At 34.7% G+C, this 26,257-nt stretch overlaps 2 protein-coding genes across 2 annotated transcripts; one reads left to right on the top strand and one right to left on the bottom strand.

Annotated features, from left to right (window-relative positions):
- Positions 1-1,132: 1,132 nt before the first annotated feature.
- On the top strand, positions 1,133-5,573 carry LOC109244117 (mavicyanin-like). Its single transcript, XM_019411154.1, has 2 exons — positions 1,133-1,429; positions 5,027-5,573. Exons 1-2 carry the CDS (start codon positions 1,252-1,254, stop codon positions 5,368-5,370), a joined length of 522 nt encoding a protein of 173 aa, XP_019266699.1. The 5' UTR covers positions 1,133-1,251; the 3' UTR covers positions 5,371-5,573.
- Positions 5,574-6,090: 517 nt separating this feature from the next.
- On the bottom strand, positions 6,091-24,148 carry LOC109244116 (isoleucine--tRNA ligase, cytoplasmic). The gene is made up of 27 exons (XM_019411153.1): positions 23,444-24,148; positions 22,584-22,649; positions 22,343-22,486; positions 21,724-21,938; positions 20,056-20,221; positions 19,346-19,459; positions 19,016-19,113; positions 17,283-17,361; positions 15,964-16,122; positions 15,753-15,842; positions 14,593-14,726; positions 13,685-13,844; positions 13,483-13,566; positions 13,144-13,356; positions 12,592-12,717; positions 12,077-12,214; positions 11,865-11,968; positions 11,697-11,760; positions 10,139-10,227; positions 9,918-10,059; positions 8,672-8,735; positions 8,521-8,588; positions 8,270-8,392; positions 7,707-7,772; positions 7,405-7,516; positions 7,233-7,324; positions 6,091-6,367 (listed from the first exon to the last, which is right to left on the bottom strand). Exons 1-27 carry the CDS (start codon positions 23,975-23,977, stop codon positions 6,263-6,265), a joined length of 3,549 nt encoding a protein of 1,182 aa, XP_019266698.1. The 5' UTR covers positions 23,978-24,148; the 3' UTR covers positions 6,091-6,262.
- Positions 24,149-26,257: the final 2,109 nt, after the last annotated feature.

Raw genomic sequence — 26,257 nt, 5'->3', positions numbered from 1 at the left:
GGATATTGTGGTACCTTTACCACCACTAAAAGCTAATGACAAAAACGGGCTAAAACGTTAGGTATGAAAAAGCTATTGAGTTGTAACAATCTTTACCAATGGTGGGTAGTTAGATTAATTAAAAAAAAAAATTTAAAAAAAAAAAAAAAGCATGTGGCAAACTGATAAAAATACAGCCAAAAAAATGAAAATAATTGAAATGTAATTCTCTTACCAACCAGTCACTTACTTGCACTTCTATTTGTAGTATGTCCTATTTCTGAGGAAACTACCACGAAACCCTCACTTACCCTCAACCTATAGAGGTTGATGGATATTTTGAACAATAAGTTTAAGTGAAGAAGTAATTTCGATATGTAATATAAATATATATATGAAATTATTAAAATTTTATTTTTTATTTAATTATTCAGAATTTAATATTTACTGGTTCGACTAGTTCGAAAATAGTCTCTCTATTCCCTCGGGATAGGGATAAGGTCTGCGTACACACTATCATCCCTAGATTCCACTAACGAGATTTTACTGAATCGTTGGTTTGTGTTCGACTAGTTCGAATTTCATATCGTACAGAGCAAATCGTAGGGCCAATTAGAAAGGAAGACGCTCTCTACCAGGAAATTGTTCTCAGGACTCTAATACGAAAATTATGTTAAGGATAGAGAAATCTTATTTATGCGTCACATTCACTGATTACTAAATTAAACCCAAAAAATTGATTTTTAAATTTCTATTTCAAAAGTATAATAAGTTCAGAACTAAAAATATTATATAAGTTAAACGTATCAAATTTAAATCTTAAATCATACTCTCTCCACATTCAAAAATTTGATATGTTGAGCACTAAAAATATTTAAAGTTGAACGTATTAAGTTTAAATCCTAAATCCCGACCCTACGCCTAATGTTAAATCACCCAACCCATCTACCTTAGAGGGAAATAACTCCCTTAGGAAAAATGATAGTGTATAGTTACTCTCAAAATAATAGCCGAAAAAAGTATATTATATATATATATATACGAATTTTATACACTTTTTCGGCTGTCGAATGTAAATAATTTTTTGCGCGGGCTAAAAGTGATAATACCCCGTTCTCTTGGGCACAAGGTTATATTCCCAAAGCCCCACACTTCTCTTAACTCAAAAATAACATTTGTTTATTTCTCTCTCTTTCTTGAGAGTGATAAAAGCTTATAGCTTTGCCTTTGCTTTGTTCTCAAGCTTAGTACTATTTGTTACTACTAACGGAAATGGGTGCAAAAAAGTTACTGGTTGTGGCGGTGGCGGCGATTCTTCTCACGGCGGCGACGGTGGCCGGAGCTGATGATCAAGTGCACCATGTGGTCGGAGAGGATAGAGGGTGGGACCCATCTTCTGATGTTGCTTCTTGGTCCTCTGGTAGAGTTTTCAGAGTTGGTGACAAAATCTGTGAGCATTTCTTCTTCTCCTTTTTTACTCTATAATATATTCCTACATATAGTTTAATTTTTATACATTAGTAGCGTAAAAAAAATCTAACATATTACTTAAAAAATAAATATATGCAAATGTTTATAGAAAAAGTGAGACTAAAATGTAGAAAATAAGACAGATTTCCACAACAATTTAAATTTTAATATATTAGAGTGCAATATTAATGGAGACATACGTAGAAATTTATTTTGCTAAGGATAAGAGAAAGAAGAGAAAAACATCAGATTAGTCATTTCTATAATATAAAATTAATTATCTGATAGTTAATTTAGTTATTTTTACGAATGCTAAAAAATTCATTATTTGGTCTGTTTGGTTTCAATTAATTTATCTGGATGTAAGGTATTTCTATATCTAATTTGAATGATGAAATGTTGTTTTGGTTGTTTCAAAAGAGATTATAAGGTGTTTAAAAGCAATATATTTCAAATATTTTGAGTTAAAAGAAATATAATACTCCACTTTTTATGTATAACTTTTAAATATAACAACAACAACATAAAGAGGTTGTTTTCGGAAGCAAATCTAGGATTTTTATAACATGGGTGCGCCACTAAAAAAGTACTTCTAAAAAATAAAAATATTAAGTGTGAATTGATCCCCATTCCTCTAGGTAAATAACTTAACAGTCAACTAAGTGCACCATTTATTTTTATAGAGCATGAGTATCAGTATGTAATATTTGATCAATTTTAAAAATACGTACATAAAATACCTAATTTGACGGAGACATCATGGGTTCACGTGCGCCATGTACTATGCTATTGATCCGCCGCTGATTGTTTTTGATAGACCCTCGACAGAAAAGAATATGTATAACTTTTAAATGTGAAATTTTATTCAAAAAGTTCAAAAAACAAATGTTCAAAATCACGTGAAAAATAAAGTGAATTCGTTCTTGTACTTTGAACTTGTGAGTATTAGACAAAAAAAAAGAAGAAAAAAAAAAGACGTTTTTTCATTGGTTGAGTGGTCTGTACTATTCTGAAAAAAAAGGACAAAGATAAGTTATACACGAAGTCCCAAAATAAAGTAAAGATAGAAATCAGGAAATTGGCCCACGTCTTATTTAATTATTACTCCCTCCATTGATAATTATTTAATCATTTTATTACACACTTTCCGAGTGATTTTATTTTGTGTCTCACATAATTTAGATGTCTTTTTTTATCTCACATATTTGTAGACCCATATTTTATTCATCTGGGTCCACAAAATTTTGGGACCCACACAGTTGTGAGACAAAAAAGAGGCCTCACACAACTAGTGTCAGTTGTGTGAGGCACAAAATAAAAATTTTCCACTTATTAATTCGTTCAAAAAAAATAATACATTTTTATATTTAAAAAATATAAACTTTTGGGAAAAGGTCCAAAATTGGCCCACTGGTATATACTTTAATTTTGTCCATCGTTATACTTTTCGTTTAGATCCACACCCATCGGTAACAAACTTTCTAGAATTGCCCTTAACCCTAACGTCCCTCTACCATGGCATCCAATCCCTCTATTAATTTGTCCACATCATCTGTCATATCAGCAGGTCTCACGTTAAAATTAACCTCATCATCATACACCAGACTCTATGTCCTTCATCTTCATCTTTCGATCCAAAACAAATTAACCATTAAAGTAACATCCATTTTGGCCATGAGTTTTTAGCCATTACCTATTTCCCCCACTTTGAGATATTGAAAAATAAAAATTATTTTAAAATTTCAGGAATCTTCTCCACCCCATATTTTTTCTTTCTCCTCAAACCTATTCCACATTGCTATACCTCGCCGGAAAACTCTCATGAATAGAAAATTTTTAATGGTGATAAAGTAAATATGAACCAAGCAACAAAAAGACAAAACAAAACCTCAAATTTATTCATCTTCTCGGAGTGGGACTTTCCGACCAAATAATATCTAAAATATTCCTCAAATCCTATTAGATTAAACACTTTGAGTAGTACACTTTTTGGTAAAATTCTAGGGATGAAGAAAATAAAGAAAAGAAAAAGAATAAAAATAGAAGAACTGAGGTTTGAAAATTTAGAGTTTGGGTTTGAATTTTTTTTTTGAATTTTGAGGTTGCCTTCCTTGAAATTAGATCTGGGTTTTGAGAAAGTAAGGAAAGAAATGGCTTTCCTTTGAGAATTTTGGTCGCCGGAGAAGAACATGAAAACGTGAAGAAATAGAAAAAGAGGGGGAAAAAAGTGAAACAAAGAAAAGAAAGGGTAAAAAATATTTTTCTTTGACTTTTACTGTGTGGGACGTTAGAGTTCAGGGCAATTCTAGAAAGTTTGTTAACGGTAGGGATGAATCGGAACGAAATGTGTAACAGGGGACAAACTTAAACTATATATCATAGTAGAGGGGCAATTTTGGACCTTTTTCCAAAACTTTTACAGCCGCACAAATATTATGGTCCCACAAAACTTTTGTCCCTTAAGCTTTTAAGATCTCATATTCTGAAAGTCTTTTTTTTTTTTTTTTTTAACTTTGTGCTAAGTCATACTAATCATCTAAATTGACACGGTGGGAGTACTAAAAATATAAAGTATGTGACTTCCAAGGATTAAAATGTAACCAACCATACTTTTCTTTTTCTATGCTTTTTTCTATCTTCGTGAAGATTTATTATTTATTCGATTTTGTGATTATTATTTATCTTGCTAATCCCTGTAGTTTTTTTCTGTTACATTTCTATAATATTGATCATTTTTTCAGAAAAGTATATCATATCAGTCAATAAGCTCCAAAATGCTACTGTAGAAGTTGAAAATACGATCTTGTATTTCGATTACTATTAATTGACAGTATAATATTTCTAAAATTCATTCAAACTGATTAAATATTAGTTTGGCAGTCAATGTATAAATGAAATGAATTCAGTATTAAAGAATCATTTAATATTTTGAATATTTTGTATGACAAGAACTCTCTCTTTTCCTTGAGCTATGTCTCATAGGTTAGGTATAGAATCCAGTATAGTCTTTAATTGTACCATTTGAACTATAACTAAAGTTAGAGAGTGAATAAAGTCGAGCCAATTTTTGGGATAGTTTGGCGTAAATATTGACCGGGAAAACTCCATTGGAATTAGTTGAGTTGCGCACAAGTTGGTCTGGAATATTCTATTTCTTTTATGTGGCGCTATTATAATATTAAGAGTTAAAAATTTTGGTTAAGGGTAGAGGGATCTTATCCGTCTCACCTCAATCTTCATGGTGACGAAATGCGTAAGTTATACCGTATGCTCAGTAAATTATAAACCACTTCAAGCATTTGTTTTCGAAAGGGATAATCAATTCCGCAAATATCGATAGAAACTTGAATATAGGTATGCAAGTTCAGAAAGCACAATAATTAAAATAGGTAGTCCGTATTGGTATCAGATCTATTCTCATATTCTGACCATTTCTTTTTTTTTTTTAAACTCATTTCTTAGGTAAAATCTCCCAACTATATTTGAAAATGAATTGGTTATCAATAAAGAGAAACGCTTGTACAAAATAGTTTCTTAAAAAGTAGATTATTATATCATTTACATATTACATGAGCAGGGTTCACCTACTCAGCAGCTCAAGAGAGTGTAGTGGAGCTTAGAAACGAGGAAGAATTTACATCGTGTGATGTAACAAATCCAATCAAGATGTATACGGACGGCTTAGATAAGATCTCACTCGAAGGAGAAGGAATCAGGTACTTCGCTAGTGGGAACACAGAGAGCTGCAAAAATGGGCTGAAAATACCTGTGAAAATCCAGCCCAAAGAGCAAAATGTGGCCCAAAATATTGGATCAATGGCTGTAGCTGCTGGGCCAACATTACCTTCTACTTCAATAAATTTAAATGGGCTTTCTTACCTTTTGATTGTTGGATTATCAATCTGCTTTTTGGGCCTTTAGATGGACCAGTTGTGGGTTATGGACTCTATTAAGTAGGATCATTAGTAGAAAAATGTACCACTTTATTTGTACTGTCTATTGTCTTATTTTCTATTGATTTTGTTTTCTACATTGTTAAGTTTGGTATTGTGTTTGGTTATTAAGGGGTGAGAATAAAACATCACAATAAATATCAATGCATCAGACATATATATATTTTCATATGTTTAATATGTTTTCCTTCGTTTTGGCTTAATTTATTGTCTATTCACAGAAGGATAGTAGGTAATCGGGCGTTTTTCGGATCCATCCTCGATTTATTAGGGCTCGATGTTAGTATCTTGTCGTTTTTCTTTGATTGCTAGCGTTATGGTTTTTTTCTTACTATCTTCCGCTTCGATTTTTTAGTATCTTGTCATTGTTATTGTTACTGCTTGTTGCTATGCTATCGCTATTTCTATTGCTTTCTTCCATCTATTTTTCTGAAATTTACATTGTTGGTATCATTTTTCTGGCCTTTGTTGCACGCCCACCGTCAGGGAGGTGAGCTTTTTTCTTTTCTAAAAGAAAATTCACATGAAGTTCGTTTTTTCACTAGTAGATCTCTGTTTTTGAAAAGGGTAAATACGAAATGATTTGCTAACAAACATACCCCGATTGAACGTGTTACTTCATCGAACATACCTCTAGTAGAAAATTAGTTCAACTAAGTTAAGAGCATGAAAAACTTGTACATATTAGTTAACACCAACCAAAAGACGATTAATCAAAATTGTTATTCCTTGTTAAAATGGGCCAGAAGGCAGGTACAATACAGATCTGTTGCACAATAATTTTTATAAAAAAAATTGGGGAGACATGTAACTTCAGCTTTCTCATGTCAAAAATTATATTGGCAGAGTATTGATCTCTGTTACTGTGATTTCCTGTTCAAGAAATAATCTCCAACACTCAAGAAGACATGCTTTCCCAGAACCACCTCAACTGGAGGCTGATTCTCAATGCACTTGACCATTATCTGCAAGGTCACAATACGGCGTGTCAAGAATTATATCATTAGCTACATAAAATGCAGGAACTCTAGCTGACATATGTGTTGAATTGTGCGAGCATCTCATATAAAAGCTTCAAAATTCAGCATAGACATAATTCAACATAGTATCAGCATAGAAGTCTTTTCCTTTTATTTTACTATTATATGTTAAATGAGACCAAAAAGACGAAATGAGCAGAAAATTTGTATATATCAATGGAAGAAATAACTATGTGGAAAACAAGACAGGAATTCTCCACAATTACACTGTGGAACAATTGAAGGAATGTGGCGCAACTTGGTAGCGGCGTTTGTTTTGGGTACAAATGTCACAGGTTCAAATCCTGTAACGAGGGATCAATTGAGATCGCTTCAAATTGGAAATAATCTTTGATTTTATCATGCTATTCTAGTATATGCATACAAAACGTATTGGGTTATGAAAAGAATCCTTTTGTTTACAGTCCTATCTATTCGGATAAGAAAGTGCTCTTAGTTCAGTTCGATAGAACGTGGGTCTCCAAAACCCGATGTCGTAGGTTCAAAACTTCAAATCCTACGGATCATGATTTTTTTTCTTAGATCGAATTAGAATAAAATAGATTCATTCAGTTATAAGCAAGATGTCATGGGTTTCAAATCTCACCGCCACCCAAAGAAGAAAACAAAGATATCCTAGTGTTTTGCCCATTAAAAAAGACAGGTTCATACACGAGGAGGCGTATAGAGACATAATATAATCAAGTGATTAAAAGTGTGCTATGGTACCATAGTTGAATTTTGTGACCATTTAAGTTTTTAGATGAGATGATCACATAATTTAGCATTATGAAGTTTTAGTGGTACAAACCTTCCCCTTCCCTTGTTGAAACTCTGACTTCAAGTTATGGTGATCCCTCATCAGCAGGTAAGTTTGTAAGCCTTGAGAATACTGTGTGTTTCCTGCAAGATGAAGATAGTTTAGAGACAGAAAACCACCTCAAAATCACCAAAATTTCCGAAACAAGAATCTCAAATTCAACCTCCATATAAAGCAGCAATGGCATCTGAATTAAACACTAGACTTGGTCTTGCTAACGTAATCACAAACGACAAGCTTGAGATTCCATGAAAACTCTCTTCACTAATTGTCATCTGCAACATACCAAACTTGTTAACCGGTGTACAAGAAACTACAGTAATATTTCATAAGCAAAAAAATTTCATTCTAATTGTAAGAGTTGAATTCAAGGAGAAACCAGCTCTAAGTATTAATACACATAAAAATGGTACACTTGGATAGAGCTCACAAAGACCTAAACGAGGAAGAGAAGTCAGAACTTACTGCATGTGCTGGGATCAGGTCGGCGGGAAGCAAAGGAGACCCAAGGGCATCTCTAATATATGATTCCTGTAACGCCAAAAAAAAGGCGGAGAAAGGAAGAGACAAACATGTTAGGTTTTGGCAATAGAAGTAAGCATGCACCAGCCTCTAAAGATTGATGGCGCACTGAGCTACTCAGTAAAGGTAGATCAGAAATTTGTGCAAAAGAATCAAAAATGAAATGTATAGAATATGGCTGACTAAGCCCAATATATAAGACAGAGACCAAAGACTCTTCATAATCAGATACTAAAGTCGACAGAAACTGCTTCCTGAAGAACATAGAGGTACATGAATAATTTATCTTTTGGCAGAAGTGAAAAAGCGCCCCTGGGCTCCAACATTTAATGATTGCCGTCCCCCTGGAACTTCACTCTCCGTTGAATAACCCTTTCAACCTCAAGAACAGATTAGTTCTCTTTCTTCAGACTCTAGATCTTCTCTATCAAGAAGGGCATATTTCACAGAGCTAGGTACCTAAAAAATAGGAAACATCAAGTAATACTGTGGACCTCAAAAGTTACCTGGGACTCCAAAATCTGCTGAGAGACTGTTTTATCCTCATCCAAAGACTTGAAGAAGACCTCTACCAAGTCGGTGGGTTCAAGCGCGGCTTTCTTTCTCAGTTTCTGTATCCTATTCACAACCTGCAAGCAGAGTTCGGCATCAAAGACACTCATCAGGAGTCTCCCAACACAGCAGTAACCAATCAAAATACAAGTAAAAACTCGATATATCTGCCATTAATCGCATTGGGAATGACTTCCGAGAATACCTCCCGAGCAACTCCAGCCTCAAAGAGTGAATCATCAGTACGCAAATCCAGTATCACTAAAACATCACCTGTATGTGCGACGAATGAAATAAAACTATAAGAAATCAGATGAAACATAAATATCTAAACTCGTAAAAGAGGAGATACTCACCATCCCCTGCCGCATCCATTTCATTCTCTTTCCTATTATCAGGACGTTTGAAACCCCGAACAATCTACAAGTACATTAAAGATCTTATGCAAAAATAATAATTATAATAATAATGATGTTATAATAGTAGTAGTAGTAGTAGTAGTAGTAATAATAATAATAATAATAATAATAATAATAATAATAATAATAACAATAATAATAGTTCAAGCATTTGATGCAGTGCCAGAGGTGCACAATAAGCAATGAAACCTTTTCCCGAGAATTTTGAATATTAAGATGAGCAAAATAAAATCAGACTTTTTCAAAACCTAAACTCCTGCTTCAAATTAATATTGCACTTGTCTGTTGTAGCATCCAAAACTCATACCTATTAGGTATTTTCTATAGATATTTTATTCCAAAGTTTTACTACTTTATTCAATGACAAGAATTAGGAGTCTAGAATATTTAGGAGTCGGTTCTTTAATCCTCTTCCTTAAAAATAGAACTAGATCAACTTTGAAATAAAAACCTCTATCTTAAAGATATTTTGACTTTCAGCTTTCATCTTCTTTTTCAACAAGCACTATGGACAGCAAAAACAGCCCTTACTCAAGACTTCTCCTTGAGGTTTCCTTGAACAAACAAAGGTTTTCACATGAACCAAAGTAAAGCACTTCCTATGATATCTTACTTCATCATTAATCTCTAGTGGTTTCAAACCCATAGCATAAGAATATTGTGCTAGAAACAATTTCACCACATACTTCAAAACTAGATAGCTAGGACCAATTTCATGCTTATATTCTTTAGCAGCAATCTTATTCAACTTTACCACAATTATTTTTTTTTTTTTTGAGAATGAACTTTACCACAATTATTTCAATAAAGCTTGTGTCTCAGTAGGGAAAATACTTCAATCAACAAAATTAAAAGAACCAGATCATAAAGAAAACATTTCTCAAGACGCAATGTACCTACCTGAAGCTACTGAGCCGAAGTACAGAATAACATATTAACCTATCTATGAATTACTAACTTGGGCCAGCATAAATTTTAAAGGAATCTTTGCTTTTTCAGGTGCCACTTTTTCCTTCATTTCTGGTCCTGACAGGCAATTGACCTACTCTACCTTACTCCCCAGTTTCGGTATACCCAACAAAAGAAAACCCATAGCAGAACAGATTTACTCTTTTTAGGGTGGCGACTGACAAATATGAGGAATTAAAAGAAGCGAGTAAAGACTATCAAAAATCATATTCACCTTGATATCACTAAGCTTCAAAGTGTGTGAAGCAACAGTAATTTCTCCCGCTTTCTCAAAAGCAATAATATCTTCTGTTGACATAGCCTTTACTTCCTTGGAAACAACTCCCATCGACTTTCCCAGCCTTTTTCCTAACACACTGAGGCAAGGACCAGTTAATTAGGTTAATTCAGAGAACAACAAGTGAAGACAAACTTGGCACATGACATTTAGATCACCTGAAATCTGGCTCTGCACGCAAAGAAGCATACTTCAACGTGTCATTGCATGGGACCAAAGACTTAATGTTTAGCTCCTCGAGCACAAACTGCATCACAAAAGCAACCAACCATTAAATATTAAACAAGATACATAATACAGAAAACATAAAGTAAAACAAAAACGAACATAATTATACTAACGCAGGAAAATAGACCATTTGGTCAGGTTTATGATAATTATACATCATTACTCTAAATGTTGATATTAGATAATTGATCAGATATTCAGTTTTGTTGAAGTGAGAGTTAGCAGCTCAAAAAGTAGGACTTCATCTTCATCAGCCAAAGTTTATTGTGAATAAGGAACCCAACTTAATCAGATAAACTTATTAAAACGGGTACCGAACCCAAACCACATAAGCCCATATAAAGCAGAATGGATATAGAGGATTCATGAATTGGTTTCTACAAGCTTGACATTGAGGCATAGCAGTAGTTATTGTTGCTGTTTGAGAGAAGTGGTTATTGCTGACGTACATCACAAAAAGCCCTAAACCTTTTTATGCTTATCTGGTTATTGCCTTTTGGGGCATAAGTGCAATGTTCCAAAATCTGAAAATCAACAAACGTTTTATTCAGGGGTTTCCAAAGCAAAAAAAAGAAAAAGTTATTTGGTTTCGGTGAAACAAAACAAAAGAAAATAGGTGTGTCGACTTTCTAAGAAAACACCCAATTGTTTTCATGTCAAAACGGGTCAAAAATTTCTGCTTCTTTTCTAATCACTAACATATTCTTCAATAAAATTAGAGTAATGCTACCTAAGATAGGAGAAGCGCTTCCCGTATGCTGCACCTAGTTTTAGGGCATAATGTTGCATCTAATAAGTTCCTTTAGCAGCACTGTTAAACCACCATATGCAACCGACGCCCCAAAAACATCATTTTCCCAACCCCCACACGTATGTTAAGTGGGACAGTAAGCGGGATAGGTTACACACTCTGCTTTTAGCACTTCCACTCCAGCAGCCTACCCATCCTCCAACTCCCAAAATGTTCCCTTTCTCCATTCTCCAACCTACCTCACCTGCACCTCTGAATTCCATATTCTTCCTCTTTTGAGAAAGTTTGTATCAGAATACCTTATCTAGCCAAGATTCATTTTGTTTTAATGCTGAACTTTAACTAAAATAAAAATGATTACTGGTGGAAATAAAACTAAACATGAAACACCTTTCTGTGACCAAATTGGCCCTTACCTTCAGAAAAAACAACCAACAACGGAAGGCAAGAACTTGGGCATGCAACTCACTATTGGTTCATTTGGGTACACTTAATGTGCTTGTTAATTTAATTTAGCATTAGTAGATATCAAATTGCACAAAAAATTCACTTAAGTATAAATGTGGAACTGCTTTTGCATAACAAACCTAGAATTAACTCTCAAGTGTGCTCCGACTTTATCACATTAATATATTAATTAACTAAATAGGATTAATGAAATAATGTATTATAGTAATAGAATAATTGTTTAAAGGCATCAGAATGGAAATGCATGTAAAGCTAAGACCATCACTGACCTCTCTAAGTTTGCCTGCAATATCATCAAGGAATTCTGAATCTGGATGTACAACCACCATTTCCCTGAAAAAAGACCAGACCAACATGATCTTTTGCTTTTTGGTTCGGTTTAGGGGGGGGGGGGGGGGGGGGGGGTTAAAGAGGAGAGAGAAGTGCAGAGGCTCAACCTGAGCGGAGTTTTAAGAGGCTTATTGTGACGCTCACGGATATTCCGTGCAAGGTCAATAATTGTCATCATCCTATTAACACTCTGCTCAATACGCTCCCACCTCTGAAATGATTTTAAACATTCATGGAACAAACTTGAGCCAGAGAAGATAGCAAAACTCTGCACTTCATATTTGATGAATGGCAAGAAAAGGTAGGAAATCATATGTACCTTTCCTTCCACTTCAGGATAGTTGCAATAGTGAATGCTCTCCTCTGATCCTTCGCAAACTTTCCGCAAGTTTTGGTAAAGAACCTCAGTGAAAAAAGGAGTTAACGGTGCCATTGCTTTACATGAAGTCAAAAGCACCTATCATATTGAAGACTTAATGAGTTAGAAAGCACTAGCAGAACAGCTCCAATTCATAGCGGGATGAAAGTATTAAAGGCACAACAAAAGAAAGAAGCTACTTCTTGCTGCGACTTGAGAGTGGGCTTCAAGCCTTGGCCTCAATTATTCATATGAAATGCATCAAGTACCATAACATATGAGTCTCATTCATCACTAATTTCTTCCATAATAATGTGTCATGCTACACCGATTTGGTCACAAAAAGAAACTTAACATGGAAGAGTAAAAGTTGAATCTTTGAACAGAATCAGGCACAGATCCCAAAACCACACTATCACAGTACACTAACATGTGACGCTCAAGATCTACTAAAAAAGTATGAGATGGAAGCTTACATAGTACAGAGTTGAAAGAGCAGTTCTGCAGTCCCCCTCACCAGTACGGCCTTTTAGCCTCTTCCGATTGAACCGCACATAGATATTCGTTAAATTATCAAGAAATTTTAGGAGATACGGAACCACCTGCAAAGAGGAGGGATAGACAGAACATTAACATGGATTCTCTAATCTCATGTACTTGCAAGCTAGAGATATCCTATACCACACAGTTCAACAAAGAAACCATGTGTTCCCCTCTGCTAGGTTTCCATCTTTAACTATAGATGTGAAGAACTTGCAGATCACAAATTTCAACAAAGAGACCATTCGTGCCTATTTGGCGAGTCTCCAGCTTTAACCACAGAAAAATCTGAGAAATGTCTGAGCAATAAAATGAAATACAAAAATATGGTTAAGCTTGTTCAGACATCGATAGGTTTCAACACAAACATTTGTAGGAATCTTCTTTCAAGACATCTTGAATAAGACTATTAGAATTTCAGTAAGCACCCTGGAAATTGTTGAGAACATGAGTTTAGATGCGATATTTGACAAGATCGGAAAACTAACCGTGTATAATCTATAAGCATCCATTTCCTGCCGGACGAAATGCACTAAGCTCTGAGTTGCAGAATTGATCCATTGATCTAGGACATTGGATGAACTCTGCAAAGTTTTCTGATCAGTGGGAATGAATGGTTTAAACCCATCAATTTCAAGTCTTTTTGCATTCTGAACAAGGAACCTATATGCATTGTACCATGGCAAGAAAACATCCTTCACCTGCATTAATATCATCATCTTTCAAATTAGGAGAAAACAATTTAAAAGCTTTTCCAAAATAGTTACTACAAAACTGATTAAAATCATAGAGATAGAGTGCCACCATATGTAAAGGATATACTTTACCACAGCAAAAACTCCGTCTTTCTTAAAACGCAGAGGTTCAGCACGGACAACGGGAGAGTTTATCAGGTATAAACGTAGTGCATCCTGCACAGACATAAGTTCTAGCCTTTCACTAACAACCCATCAATCAGAAGAGCAGAGCACCACATATAACAAGTTAACAACTAAGAAAATGAAGAAGCTCATGATTGGCATAACTTACAGCTCCATAATCGTTGATAACTTCTGACGGTTGAGGATAGTTCTTTAATCGTTTACTCATCTTCTTCCCATCCTCAGCCAGGACAAGACCATTGCAAATGAGGTTTCTAAAAGCAGGTTTCCCAAAAAGGGCAGTAGAAAGGACCATAAGGGTGTAGAACCTGCAATACATAAGAACCTTATAGATTCCACTATTTGAATTTTCTGTTTTCTCTGACTTGGAAAACATGAACAGAACTAAGTTCACAGCAGCAATAACATCAGGACATCAGAAACACTAATCTTGGCAATAATTCTCGCAGCATAAAAAGAGGTGAAATTTTAAGCTAAAATCGAGAGCATAAGGACATTTGACCACTGCACTCGCCAACAAGCATGAGAAACAATATTAATATAGAATAAAAGGTTAAACGGCAAAAAATGCACCATCTCAGTGCTCTCTCTCTCTACGAATCAGAGAAACTGTCTCTCCTTTATTTCTTGATAGGTAAGGAACTCTCTTTTTTAATAAGTAAGAATAAAAGAATATATATAGCACCAAGAATCAAAAAGTATCAGACATGCATACTGATTTAACTTGAATACTAGCAAAAGTCAACTATTTAACGTCTATCAAAACGTATCATATCCTCATTTCATCTAATTCTTGGTGGTACCAACTAAGGACAAGAATGTTGGCAATTGAAAATCTCCAATCTGAGGGTCCAGCAGGAATAAGCTCATGGAATTTATTGCGACAAGCATTATCTCTAGAAGAAGTCCAACTTAAACCATAATCCAACAGTCAACATCTTCCCTGGGGTTACATAGCTTTATAGGAAGTAAGATGATGGGGAAAGTTCTGGCTGGGGTCCGCATTCAGAAAATTCATGGTCAAAATGATAGAGAACATAATCAGAATATACATACCATCCACGAGTTTGATCAAGACCTTCTGCCACAAAATGACCAGGGAAATTGTTCTCGAAGAGTTCAACATTCTCAAAAGGATAGTGGATATAAGCATAAGGCATTGACCCACTCTCAAACCAGCAATCAAATACCTGGATAAATACAACAAATAGTTTTGTCACAAAGCAGAACACAAAATTGAAAAGAAACTATTGAAAGGTACAAGCTCATTCAAAAAGTTTGAAAAGAGAGGGCATTAAATGTGGAGATTCCGTTGAACCATTAGGCCTGAGTGCCTAAGCAGGCAGTTCAACTATATATATAAAATACTCCAGAGTAGTACAATTGATTTTCAGCTTGCAAAACATTGTAAACTATTAGATCCTAAGAAAAGAATTTCTATTTAGATAAGTGGAGCGATGCACAGTATCAGCCCTCAACAGGCACACAGCACCTCAAACAACCAGGAAAAAAAGACGAGCTCAGAACCAAAAAAAAATAGACAAAATCTTGTAAGTGGCAGTCTGAGCCCTGAGGCAGCAGAAACCCGTTTGTTTCAAATATGAATCATTACTGCTCTCTTGACAACCCAATGATACATGAAAAATTCAATCTTCCTGGAAAAGATCTTTGTTCTTGATTCTTTGCTCAATCAAAATGTGTAAAACACATAATTCTGACAATCAATGACAACTCAAAATTTCTTAAAGATTGAACAAATAACACCATGAGAATGTAGACAATACTGAGCAGCAAAAAGCAATAACGCACACTTCAGTAAAAATAGAGTTCAATTTCTCGATTTTTTCGCATACAGCCCGGAATCAACAATTACAATCTTATCCAATTCAATAACAAATAATCCAGAGGTTTAACACGAGAACCAACATTTCAGCAAACAGAATCAGCATTAAATCAAGATGGGCTCAAACTGTTTTTCTAACTCATTTTTTTCTTTCTAACTCGTTGAATGGGCAAATATGTGAAATCCTTTATTTTATGCTTTTATCCCAAAGGAAAAAAATCATTAATTCGCAAATTCATTCAGCCTCTTCAGAACAAAGAAGCAAATAACATGAAAATATATCTGCCAGAAATACTTGAGTCTGATAGATACATCAAATGTGATATTAATGCTGTGGTAGCCTACTGCTAAATAACAGATTAACTGGTCTTACATCCTCCACACGTCGAAGAATGCCAAATTCAGGCCCCCGACTGGACGGAATTGTAATGTGATCAATGTTGTGACGATGCAAGTCTGTCACCTGCAAATTGAGGAAGAAGAGGCGAGTTCATAAAAAAATATAGTGAATTATAAGACGGTCATAAACATAGAATGCTGAAACTAAAACAAGTATTACAAAATGTCGGTAATGAAGGCAGAACCTTAGCACCAGAAAGCTTTTCCAGTTTGTCAATGGAGTCCATAACAACTATCTCCTCACCATCCTCGCTAATCCACACAGGAAGAGGAGTACCCCAGAACCTACTTCGGCTAACAGCCCAGTCTCTTGCATTTTCTAACCAATTGTGGAAGCGTTTTTCCTGTAATAGAGAACACAAAATAAAACTAAGATCAGGATGAACTATTGGGTTCTGACGATTTCTAAATTCTAACAATCAAGAGCTGTTGATGAAAAGTCAGTTATCATTCATATTCTGCAAAGATTCAGTGAATTAGAAAGTATATGAAACCTTACTCCCAGAACTCAAACCTGGAAAAGCACCTGAGCTTCAAAAAAATGGATGATAGCTAAAACCTGACCTATCTCCACTAAAGTAGAATGTTACTGACAAAATACCAGGCTCAGCAGTGTTGTAATCCATCATATTGGACTGCAGAATGTGGAGTTTAAAATAGTAATTTTACTCTGTATTTAAAAGCCCTCCCCAGACCCCACTTTGGGATTTTACTGGGTAGTTGTTGCTGTTTTCTCTGTATTTAAAAGGCGGAGGTGCGGCAAGAAATGCTTTGCCTAAGTGCCACGGAGCATAAGCCCAATGAAACTTCGATGTTTTAATATTTTAAAACATAAATATTTTACAATAAAGAATACATTCAAATTTGAACAAAATTCAGAAGGAAAAAAATCTACAAAACTAATTTAACATCTAGGCATAATGGCATATATACCCTAAAACAATAAACAAAGCAACCAAATCCAAAATGCTAGAACTAAAAAACACTATATTAGTTAGAGTGAACCCTTAAAAGAAAATTTCAAATGAAAATATTCTAGGATGTACGAGGCAAACAATCGAAGTAAAGCATGCTGGGGTATTATTTTTGTTAGGGCACTAGCCCGGTCTGCCTCACACTACTGGGAAAAGCCCCAACTCACCTTGTGAAACATTAATTTTTCTTATATACTAATACAATTCAAAACATGTGCATATCCCTAAAGGTCTAATCTCATATGAAGATTGTTCCATGAGCATCTTTAACCAGTAAGTATTTTGTAGTAAACTCCAATAACTCCTAAAACAAAGTAAAAACAGAGAGACCAAAATGGAGTAAATTAAAAGGTTATTTCGAGGGTAAGGAAGCAGCAAGCATGTGGATGGAGTAAACAATGAATAAGGCATGACAATACATAAGCGGAACCAACTCAAACCAGTGCAACAAAACAAATCAGCAGTCAAATTTCATTTACGGTGATTGAATTAGCCAACAAGAAAGCTAATGGCAGAAAGGAAATAGTAACCTTCACAAAATCAGGAACCCAGTAGGTTTGTTTATTGTTCTCTAGCAATTGATCCTTAATCTTTTCCACCATAATAAACCTGGCCATACGTACACCAACAATACCATTTCAAAAAACATTAATACAGAGATTAATAGATGCATGACAGCAAAAGAGAAAATAAACATCGTTGGTCATCAAAAAGAGAGAATAAACATTACAAAAAAACAAAAAGAACATTAAAACAGACTTGCCAAAGTTCAATGCAATGTTAGGTGCTGATAAAATTCATGAATTTTTAATTGTCATGAATCAAAAAAAGCAACCCAGCAAATCAATCAAGATAAAAGAAGACGTTAAAAAGAATTCATAAATACAGAAAAATGAAAACAGTGCTTAATAACATATAGATGGGCCAAAGCATATTTTAGGTGCTTGAACTGTTGATGATCTTTCCGCTCTCTTTTTTCTTAAATATGGTAAATAACCCAGGCGCCAAACAGTGGTTTTTTCCAACTTGCTCCTAGGTGACTCGAACACCCGAACTGATCATTCAAGTTGGAGAGCCATTTCCGCTAGGCTATCACTCTCTTGCCAATCCTTCCAGTATATCTGAATAACTAACTATCCCTTTTCTCTCACTTGCATTGCAATAAGAACGAATGCAATGCGATTACATATGTATTTTGTGTTACAAACTCCTCTTTTCCATCCAAAAAGGCGAAGCTTGAGACTAATAATTCCTCTTTTACTTCCCTTCGAAGCAACATAATTGACACCTAGTTATCAAGATCGGTTCACCTCTTTTTACAAAATTAAACACGGTTAAAACTTATGGTTTATAAATATCAATTCATTATGGCATAGCTTAAAAAACTCTAAATGCATGTAATTGCTAAAACGCAACTACCAGCTTTTATTTCATCTTGTGAACATTATGCTTGTAACCTCTTAATGTTACAGACGTAGTTTTCCTTTTAAATATTAGGTTTTTCTTTATTGGTAACCTTCCGAGTAGATGTAGGACAGTCAGTACTTCTCCAAGGACTAGATTGTATTAGCTACAACAATCAACCAATAGGAGAGGTCGAGCTGCTACCACCAACATTCGATGACAGTCAAAACTTTATATTAGAGAACTATTACTCATGAAGAATAGCAGAGCTTCTAGGATATCCTATATTACAGTTGAAAAGAAATTGAACACCTGATAAAAATCTTGGTTAATGTTCTTTATCAAAAATAAGCTTGGTTGATGTTCCATAGAAGAGATTTATGAAAAATAAACATAATGCTACTATAAGAGGAAAGTACTCACCAAGTTTTGGACATGGGTTTTCATGTGGATTGTAATCTACTAAAAAAAGATGTATTTCCATTTTATTCGGCTAACATCAAGGTTACAGTTCCGCAATACTCATTTCACACAAAATGACTACTTACAAACCAAACAGTGCAATTAAAAAAGTTAAGGAATCAACACCAGCTAGATTTTCGTGGACCAATATCCTTTAATAAACCAATCCCAGCCACTTAATATTCGTAATGATGCATCAATCTTATGTAAGTCACACTGAGATTAGAAAGGGCAAAAAGGAGAAAAGCTATGCATAGGGAAAGAAAACAAACAAGCTCATTCTCATTCCAAAAGGCCATAATCTCATAGGACTAAATAAATATTGCATCATAAAACAATAGAAAAATAAAGTGACAGTAACAGTGTTTGATGCACGGAATGATCTGAAGTATGTTACCAGCTAGGAACTGCTCTGTAAATCAGAGGTGTGTCAGATCTCCAGCAAAAAGGGTATGAATGCATAAACTTTCCAGATTTGACAAGCCTTCCTTTCTCCTAAACCAAACAAAAATATCTTACGCATGGTTGTTAATCAAAACTAAATATACGACCATAAATATATAAAACAAAAAACAATTCCTCACTCAGATTAAGGGCAAGCTACCTACAAAGTTTATGGTAAATCATATTCTCTTTGATGGCCGTCGTCAGCCAATTTTGTTCGTAAAAATTAAAGGCACGTACATAATAGTGCCACAAAAAAAAAAGGAGTATTAGAGTCTCTTGCCTTCACTGCTTGAGTGATATCATTATCTGCCTCCTTAACATATTTTCCGCTGAAGTCTGTAATTCTATCAGTAAAGTAGCCATTATCATCTACCGCCACAATCAGGCTCTCCCCCTACAGAAAACAAAATCCAATCAAGTCAATTTCATTGGAGTATCATAATAGTAAACTCAAAATGTAATAATTCTCGAAAGAGCTCAAAGTCACAATGTTATTAAAAACAACAAACCAAAGAAAGGCTGATTTAGTCAAACATTTGGGGGAAAGGCTTGTAGGTACAACATATGCCATATTGTTTGCAAAGAAAGGGCAAGAAAAATGCTGTAGTCCACACTGTACTTCCTTTAGCAAGAGAAACATGAAAATCTAGATACTAAGTGGTTATGAAAACGGTTAAGAGAGACCATCTAAAGGTCGAAGTAAACAAGCACAATCAGCTCCTAATATTTTAACAAGCCCCCAAGACGTTATTCCAGTACATTTCCCAGGAAGAAAGGGTGGCCCCAAGTCAGATACTGCATCGAAAAGTAAAAGTAGTAAATTCGTGCAGATCCTGAAACTTGTAAGAACGTACTACACGGCCAAAAGCTAATAAGATAGCATATAAGTTCCATAGCAAATATACAGATGACAGAAAATGAAACATGCATTCTATTTCAGGCAATAGGAATCATTGCAGAAATACTATGAAGTTCCATAAGTTTTCGAACCTTTTTTATTATGTGATTTCCAATACAAACACGATAATCGTCCTCACCAAAGGCAGGAGCACAATGAACAATTCCAGTACCACTGTCAGAAGTCACATAATCATCCGCAACGACTCTGAATGCTGTGTCAGAAAAATCCTTGAAGTAATCAAATAGTGGAATATACCTGCATTGAATATCTACATGTCAACCTTCCTTGATAAAATACCTAATGTCAACCTTGAAAGTCAGTACTGGCATTTAAAGCTAAGTTCACCACTGACCCGATTATTAGAGTCACATGCAATAGAAAAACAGAAAAACCTTAAATGTGGGAAGGGATTCATATCCATCTAACAAAATGGCCACATGCACTAGAAAACAAGACAATGTCGGTGCTTAAAATACAAGAGAACACACTGGGTCAAGATAAGAGGTCAGAGGACGAGGTAAAAGAAAATACCCAAAAATTTTACAGCTATATGGTTCAAATCCCATAAAGACCAGCACTTACGCAACGCGTATAAGCCCTTCCACTACAGCTACATTCTCTGATTTCTTGCCTCTATCTTTCTAGCTTAAATTAAGTGAACTCTGACATGCCCGAAAAAAATTCATGCTTAGCAGACCACCTAACCACCCGATCAATCAATCAATCACCATCATCCATCCAACCACCAAAATAGAGAAAAGGCTGTTGACAGACTAGTTGGAGGGGGGTAAGCAGGTCATTGCCAAGCAATACCATTTTGCATCTTCTAAGAAAGAGATTACCACTATAGTACTCATCACCTTCCCCATTTCTACCACACAAAAAAGCGGCAGCAAAAGGGAACAACGAACAGTAACTGATGGAAAGGATCCTAAAAAATAAGATAACACAGACACACACGCATCCTAGCATGCCCAACACTACTTCATTTGACAATTGAGTTCAACTCTTAATTGAAAGTAATGGCATATTCCTTTCTTCACGTTAAAAAAGAAAGAAAAAGAAAAAGAAGTGCTTCATTTGACGATATCCCTTGTCTTTGACAATCTGCTTTTGATTTTTCTTTTCTTTTCATATTTCAGAGTAAGGTTATTTTCCTAATTAGGCAAATCCAGTATTACAAGCAAAAAACAAAAGAAAACACTTGGTATCATACGCATAGAAGACTCTCCTATAAGAGGAGGTAGAGAGGTGTGAAGTCACACCTGCTAGGCTGCTAATTTTTACAAAAATGATAAGAAGCAAATACATCCATACAGTCAACAATCTATCAAAATTCTACGTGTTGGCAAGGTCAAGATCATAGGAAGAGGCAGAACAAGGGAGAGATCTTATTTGAACGAAGACGATTCCAAAATAAAGGCATCAAAGATTGACCTTTCAAGGGGCTCGAATAATTAGAGTCATAGCTGGTAAAGTCATTAAACATGTTCAACGAAAACAAACCAAAAAACCTAAAACAATTACCAATAATCGGCTTTTATTTACAATGTGTAGCATATGAGTCAGGTCAAATATGAATCAGTATACAAGACAGAAGACATGTAAATCAAATTAACCTCAAATCAGAATGTAAAGATGGAAGGATCACTTTTTATCAACTTTCATTCAAGTCACTAGCTACCATATTGCAGGCGCCAAGAACAGAAAACTTTGTGCAGCATATCAATGACAAAGTTCAAGAAGAAATTGCTCACTTCTTCCCCACAAGGGACGACCCAGAGAATTTATCCACCACCTCATAAGTTTCGACATTCTGTGATTTACCACCAGAAGGCTTTGACTTAGAATTTGGATTTTGAGCGTCAGCAGCAGGTCCATTTGGGGTGACCTTTTTCGCCTTCTCAACTGGTAGCTCGGCCAATCGAGATTCTGCCACCACATAAATCTTCCCATTGAATTTGTTGCGAACCTGATTGTTATTATCAAATCAACATTAACAAGCTTAGATGAAAGCAAATATTTCCAGATCTAGAAACATATTACATACCAATAAGAAACAAATATAATGTGTCCTTCTTTACTTAAACTGAATAAATACCATTTTCGCAAGACTTGTACAGTCCAATTAAATGACTGTAATCAAATGTACAATTAGATTAAATGTAATGAACTAGCAGTACAATTGATACATCTCAGAGCAAGAAATTAACAAGAACTGAAGACCTTTGACTTTATAACAACAATACTAACCGTGTTTAAAGCACTATAATAAGTTAAAGTAAAAACAAGCCCTTCAGACTCCAAAAGCACAGTAATCCAATTAAAGCAACAATTCACTTAGATTTCAAACCAGAAGTTTTACTAAGGACTAACCTTGACATATACAAAATTGGCGTTGACACAAAGAGCAAGATTACTAGGAAGGGTCCAAGGAGTTGTTGTCCATGCAACAAAGGACGCACCCTCGGGATCATCAACTATCGGGAAGGAAACCATGATTTCAGGGTCACTTACTTCCTGCACCACACCCGAAAAAATCACATAAATAAGACATCACCAGAACAAGAGAAAAGGATTGCACTTAGTGCACTGCTAAATGATTTCCGTTACAGACCTTATAATTAGAATTAGCTTCAAAATTGGATAATGGAGTCTTCAAACCAGTACTATAAGGCATAACCTGCACAAAAGAAAATCAGGAAAAGAGTCAAGTTTCTTTCAAACCCAACCACATCGACATGAGCCAATCTGCTCCATTCTTAGGACAGGTTTACCCGGCACCCGGCACTCCGCCCCCCTATTAGTTTAGCATGCTCGTGGGTGGATTAATCGAGCTAGTACAAACTACGCCCGACAATTGGATAACAGTTTAAGAAAAGCACAACAACAACTTTGCCTCAATCCAAATGCTCAACATATAATTCTTTTAGATTTTCTTTTTTTTAATGACAATGGTGTCCGGGCCAGCTTGTGCTCTCAACTAATTCTTACTAATTCCACAAGCACTTGCTATTGTTGACCGGGTAACTCCGCTCATCAAGGCTTAGACAGAGTACTCAACAAACTGTCCTTCTAGATTACTTTTTTCTAAAAATGCAAACTTTTTAATCAAGGATCATCCTGAATTATGCTACAAGTTGACGAACAAGAAAAATAACAAACCGTAAACCTCTATAAACAAGATCCTTCTGAAACAACTGAGCAAAAACCCACCAAACACTTGACATTAATCAAGCTAGTATTAGTTTTACCATGCTTGCAGGTTGACTAATTGAGCTCGCACAAACTAATCCAGACAGGTAGAAAACACAATTTACGGAACAACAGCTACTACAACCACTACAACTACTTTGCATCAATCCCAATACTCTACAACTTGTTTTATTTTTAAAAATTCAAAAAACATACTGCTTTATAATCAAGCATCATTTTAAATTATAATACAAGTTCAAGAAAGAACAAAAGAGGACAAACCTTGAAACCTCTATAAACAAGACCCTTTTGAAACAACTGAGCAAAGACCCACCAAACACTCTCCATGAACTTCAAATCCATAGTTTTATACCCGTTCTGAAAATCAATCCACCTCCCCATTCTCACCACTGTCTTCTCCCATTCGCCAACATACCTCGTAACAATAGCTCTACACTCCTCATTATACTTATCAATTCCCATTTCAATCACTTGGTTTTTAGTCTTAATCCCAAGTTTCTCGTCAATTTCGTGTTCAACTGGTAATCCATGACAATCCCAACCGAATCTTCGGGTCACATGATGACCCGTCATGGATTGGTAGCGGGTCACAATGTCCTTAATTGTACCCGCCAAAATATGCCCGTAATGCGGCAAACCCGTCGCAAATGGCGGACCGTCGTAGAAGATGTATTCGGGTTGATTTTTGGTTTTTTCGAGCTGGGTTTCGAATGCTTTTACTGAATCCCACCATTGGAGAATTTTCTCTTCTTGATTTGGAAAGCTGAAATCTTTGCCTTCGCAGACGTCTTCCATTGCTAGGGTTTAGAGAAATTGGTGTGATTTGGGGATTTAGGGGAGGCTAGGGTTTTAACTGACGGAGAGAGTGAGGAAGAAGAAAGGAATTAGAAGGTACAAGTTTTGATACGGAGAGTGCAAGAGTGTGGATGTAATAATATAGTATTAACTGTTGTTATTTGCGTTTGACCAAAGCAGCTAAACTTAATTATTTCCTAATAACTAAAGTTTTGCTTGAGAATAAGATGCCTTTGAGCAAAAGTATTTGTATCCAAAAATTCCCACTAGCAAAAGTATAGGCTAACTTAAAAATAATATGTTAAAAGAGTTATGCTGTAGATTGAATCAGGACGAAATTTAAATTTATTTCCTTTAAAGAAACAAAAAACAATAGGACATACAAAATTTACTATCATAAATTGGCTACAACTTTATCGACAACCCAAATACGTTTACAAAAATTCAAGATAGGAAAAATATGAATCGAACCCCTTAAAACTAAAAGAGGCAAACAAAAATGCAGAAGAACCAAGAGCAACGCAGACAGTGAAACATTATAAGTTTGCCTAAGTTTAATCATAGTCATTTGTATTGTAAATTAACAGAATATGTACTAGAGAAACATTATAAGGTACACAAACGCATCTTCGGATAAAGGTTCAGAATATAATTTATACGGAAAAAAAAAGGAGTTAATAGTACCCTGAACTATATGAAATTTGATAACTATACTTTTTGTTAAAAGTTGGTAGCTTAAATGCTAGATTGAGAGGAGAGAGGTTAAATAGGTGGGTTAGGTTGCCACTTGACTTAACCACATACTTCACCATTCTCCTTTTAATATAATATAAATGTCCAAGTATTTTTCTATTTTTTGGATTGTATTCTTTTCTTATATATTGAATAATATATATTTGCTAACTAAATTTAGAAAGAAAGATATCAAAAAATAAAATAATTCAACCAATAGAATATATATATATATATATATATATATATATATATATATATATTATTCTCTTATGGAATTTTTAACTATAAAATAAAACTTATAATTCTAATTTGAAAATAAAAGGGAAAAAAATAATTTTGTTTTACGTATAACAGAAAATAACAACTATTAAAAGTATTGGTTGATTTTTTAAAGAAATAATAAAAGGCTTCTCTATTAAAGTACTAGATGGACTTCGGCCCGTGCTAGCACGGGCCCAACAATTTTCCATATGTTATTTGTTTGTAGTTCATATCTTAATGGATTTCTCTATTTTTTTTATGAGAAACTACCAGTTATGTCAGTCCATTAGTAAGTTAGTACCAAAATTAGTCAATTCATAAAATATTATAAATATTAGCCAATTAGCTATTTGTAGCAAAAAAAATTGCTTTCTTTTGAGTGGGTATTGTTGGATTAGATTGGATTCATCTTAAGGAGTTTAAGTTTCAGTTTTGGGATAATTTGGTACAGTTTTGAGGTGGTTTGAATTGAAAATTCGAAGTAGAAGATGAGCATGGAAAAACATGATATGCGTATCATTTGTGTTTCATATGTGTATCATATTTATATCAAATGTGTATTACATGAATATCCATGTATACCTATGTGTGAGATACACGCGTGATACATGAGCCATCGAAGAATTTTTTGAACTCGATTTTAACTACGAATTTTGATATCAAATGAGTCCAAATCACCTCTAATCTTCTTCAAATTTCATATATTGACTCATCTATATGTTTTCAATAAATTTCAACCATATCCAAGTCCATTTTTTGCTTAGATTTTGGAATCTTGTATATTTCTTTTTTGTATTTCATCACCTTGTTTGCTATTTCATCCGTGAAATCTTCTTTCTGTCTTGTATCTAATGTTATTGAACACACTTAAAATATGAAAGGGGATCTTTGCGTGTATTCTTAGAGAGAAAAAACCCTCATTTAATTGAATTTTCATTCTTCGCATGTGCTCGGGCTTGGCTATAAATTTTTGGTATTGAACTCCAAAACTTATACAACAAAATAAATAATATATTTGCTCCCTTTTTTTTATTACTTTTTCCAGATTGTTCCTCCCTTCTTCCTCTCTTTATTTTTCAAATATGTCCTATGGTTGAAAAAAAAAACATACTTCTAGGAATTTAAGTTATACAAGTGTATGCTATGTGCTACTGATGATAGGGTATAATACGTATTTTAGTCGATTGTTACACTCTAATTTACTGCACTATTATTGAGTTTGAGCTTTAATCGCTAGTGTTTTGCACTAATGGTGTATTTTATGCCTTGTAGGAGTGATTCCGA

The sequence above is a fragment of the Nicotiana attenuata genome, unplaced genomic scaffold (genome assembly GCF_001879085.1).
Source record: "Nicotiana attenuata strain UT unplaced genomic scaffold, NIATTr2, whole genome shotgun sequence".
In the NCBI taxonomy this organism is placed as follows: Eukaryota; Viridiplantae; Streptophyta; class Magnoliopsida; order Solanales; family Solanaceae; genus Nicotiana; species Nicotiana attenuata.
The sequence above is the reverse complement of the archived record's forward strand: the minus strand, read 5'-3'. Positions and strand labels throughout refer to the sequence as shown.

Excerpts from the sequence above, each read along its gene's own strand:
- LOC109244116 (XM_019411153.1), bottom strand. The coding sequence starts at position 23,977 with ATGGAAGACGTCTGCGAAGGCAAAGATTTCAGCTTTCCAAATCAAGAA. Across the intron at positions 20,222-21,723 it reads TCGTCCCTTGTGGGGAAGAA|GTATATTCCACTATTTGATT; the intron begins GTGAGCAATTTC and ends TATTCAATGCAG. Across the intron at positions 12,718-13,143 it reads ATGCTTATAGATTATACACG|GTGGTTCCGTATCTCCTAAA; the intron begins GTTAGTTTTCCG and ends TCCTCTTTGCAG.
- LOC109244117 (XM_019411154.1), top strand. The coding sequence starts at position 1,252 with ATGGGTGCAAAAAAGTTACTGGTTGTGGCGGTGGCGGCGATTCTTCTC. Across the intron at positions 1,430-5,026 it reads CAGAGTTGGTGACAAAATCT|GGTTCACCTACTCAGCAGCT; the intron begins GTGAGCATTTCT and ends TTACATGAGCAG.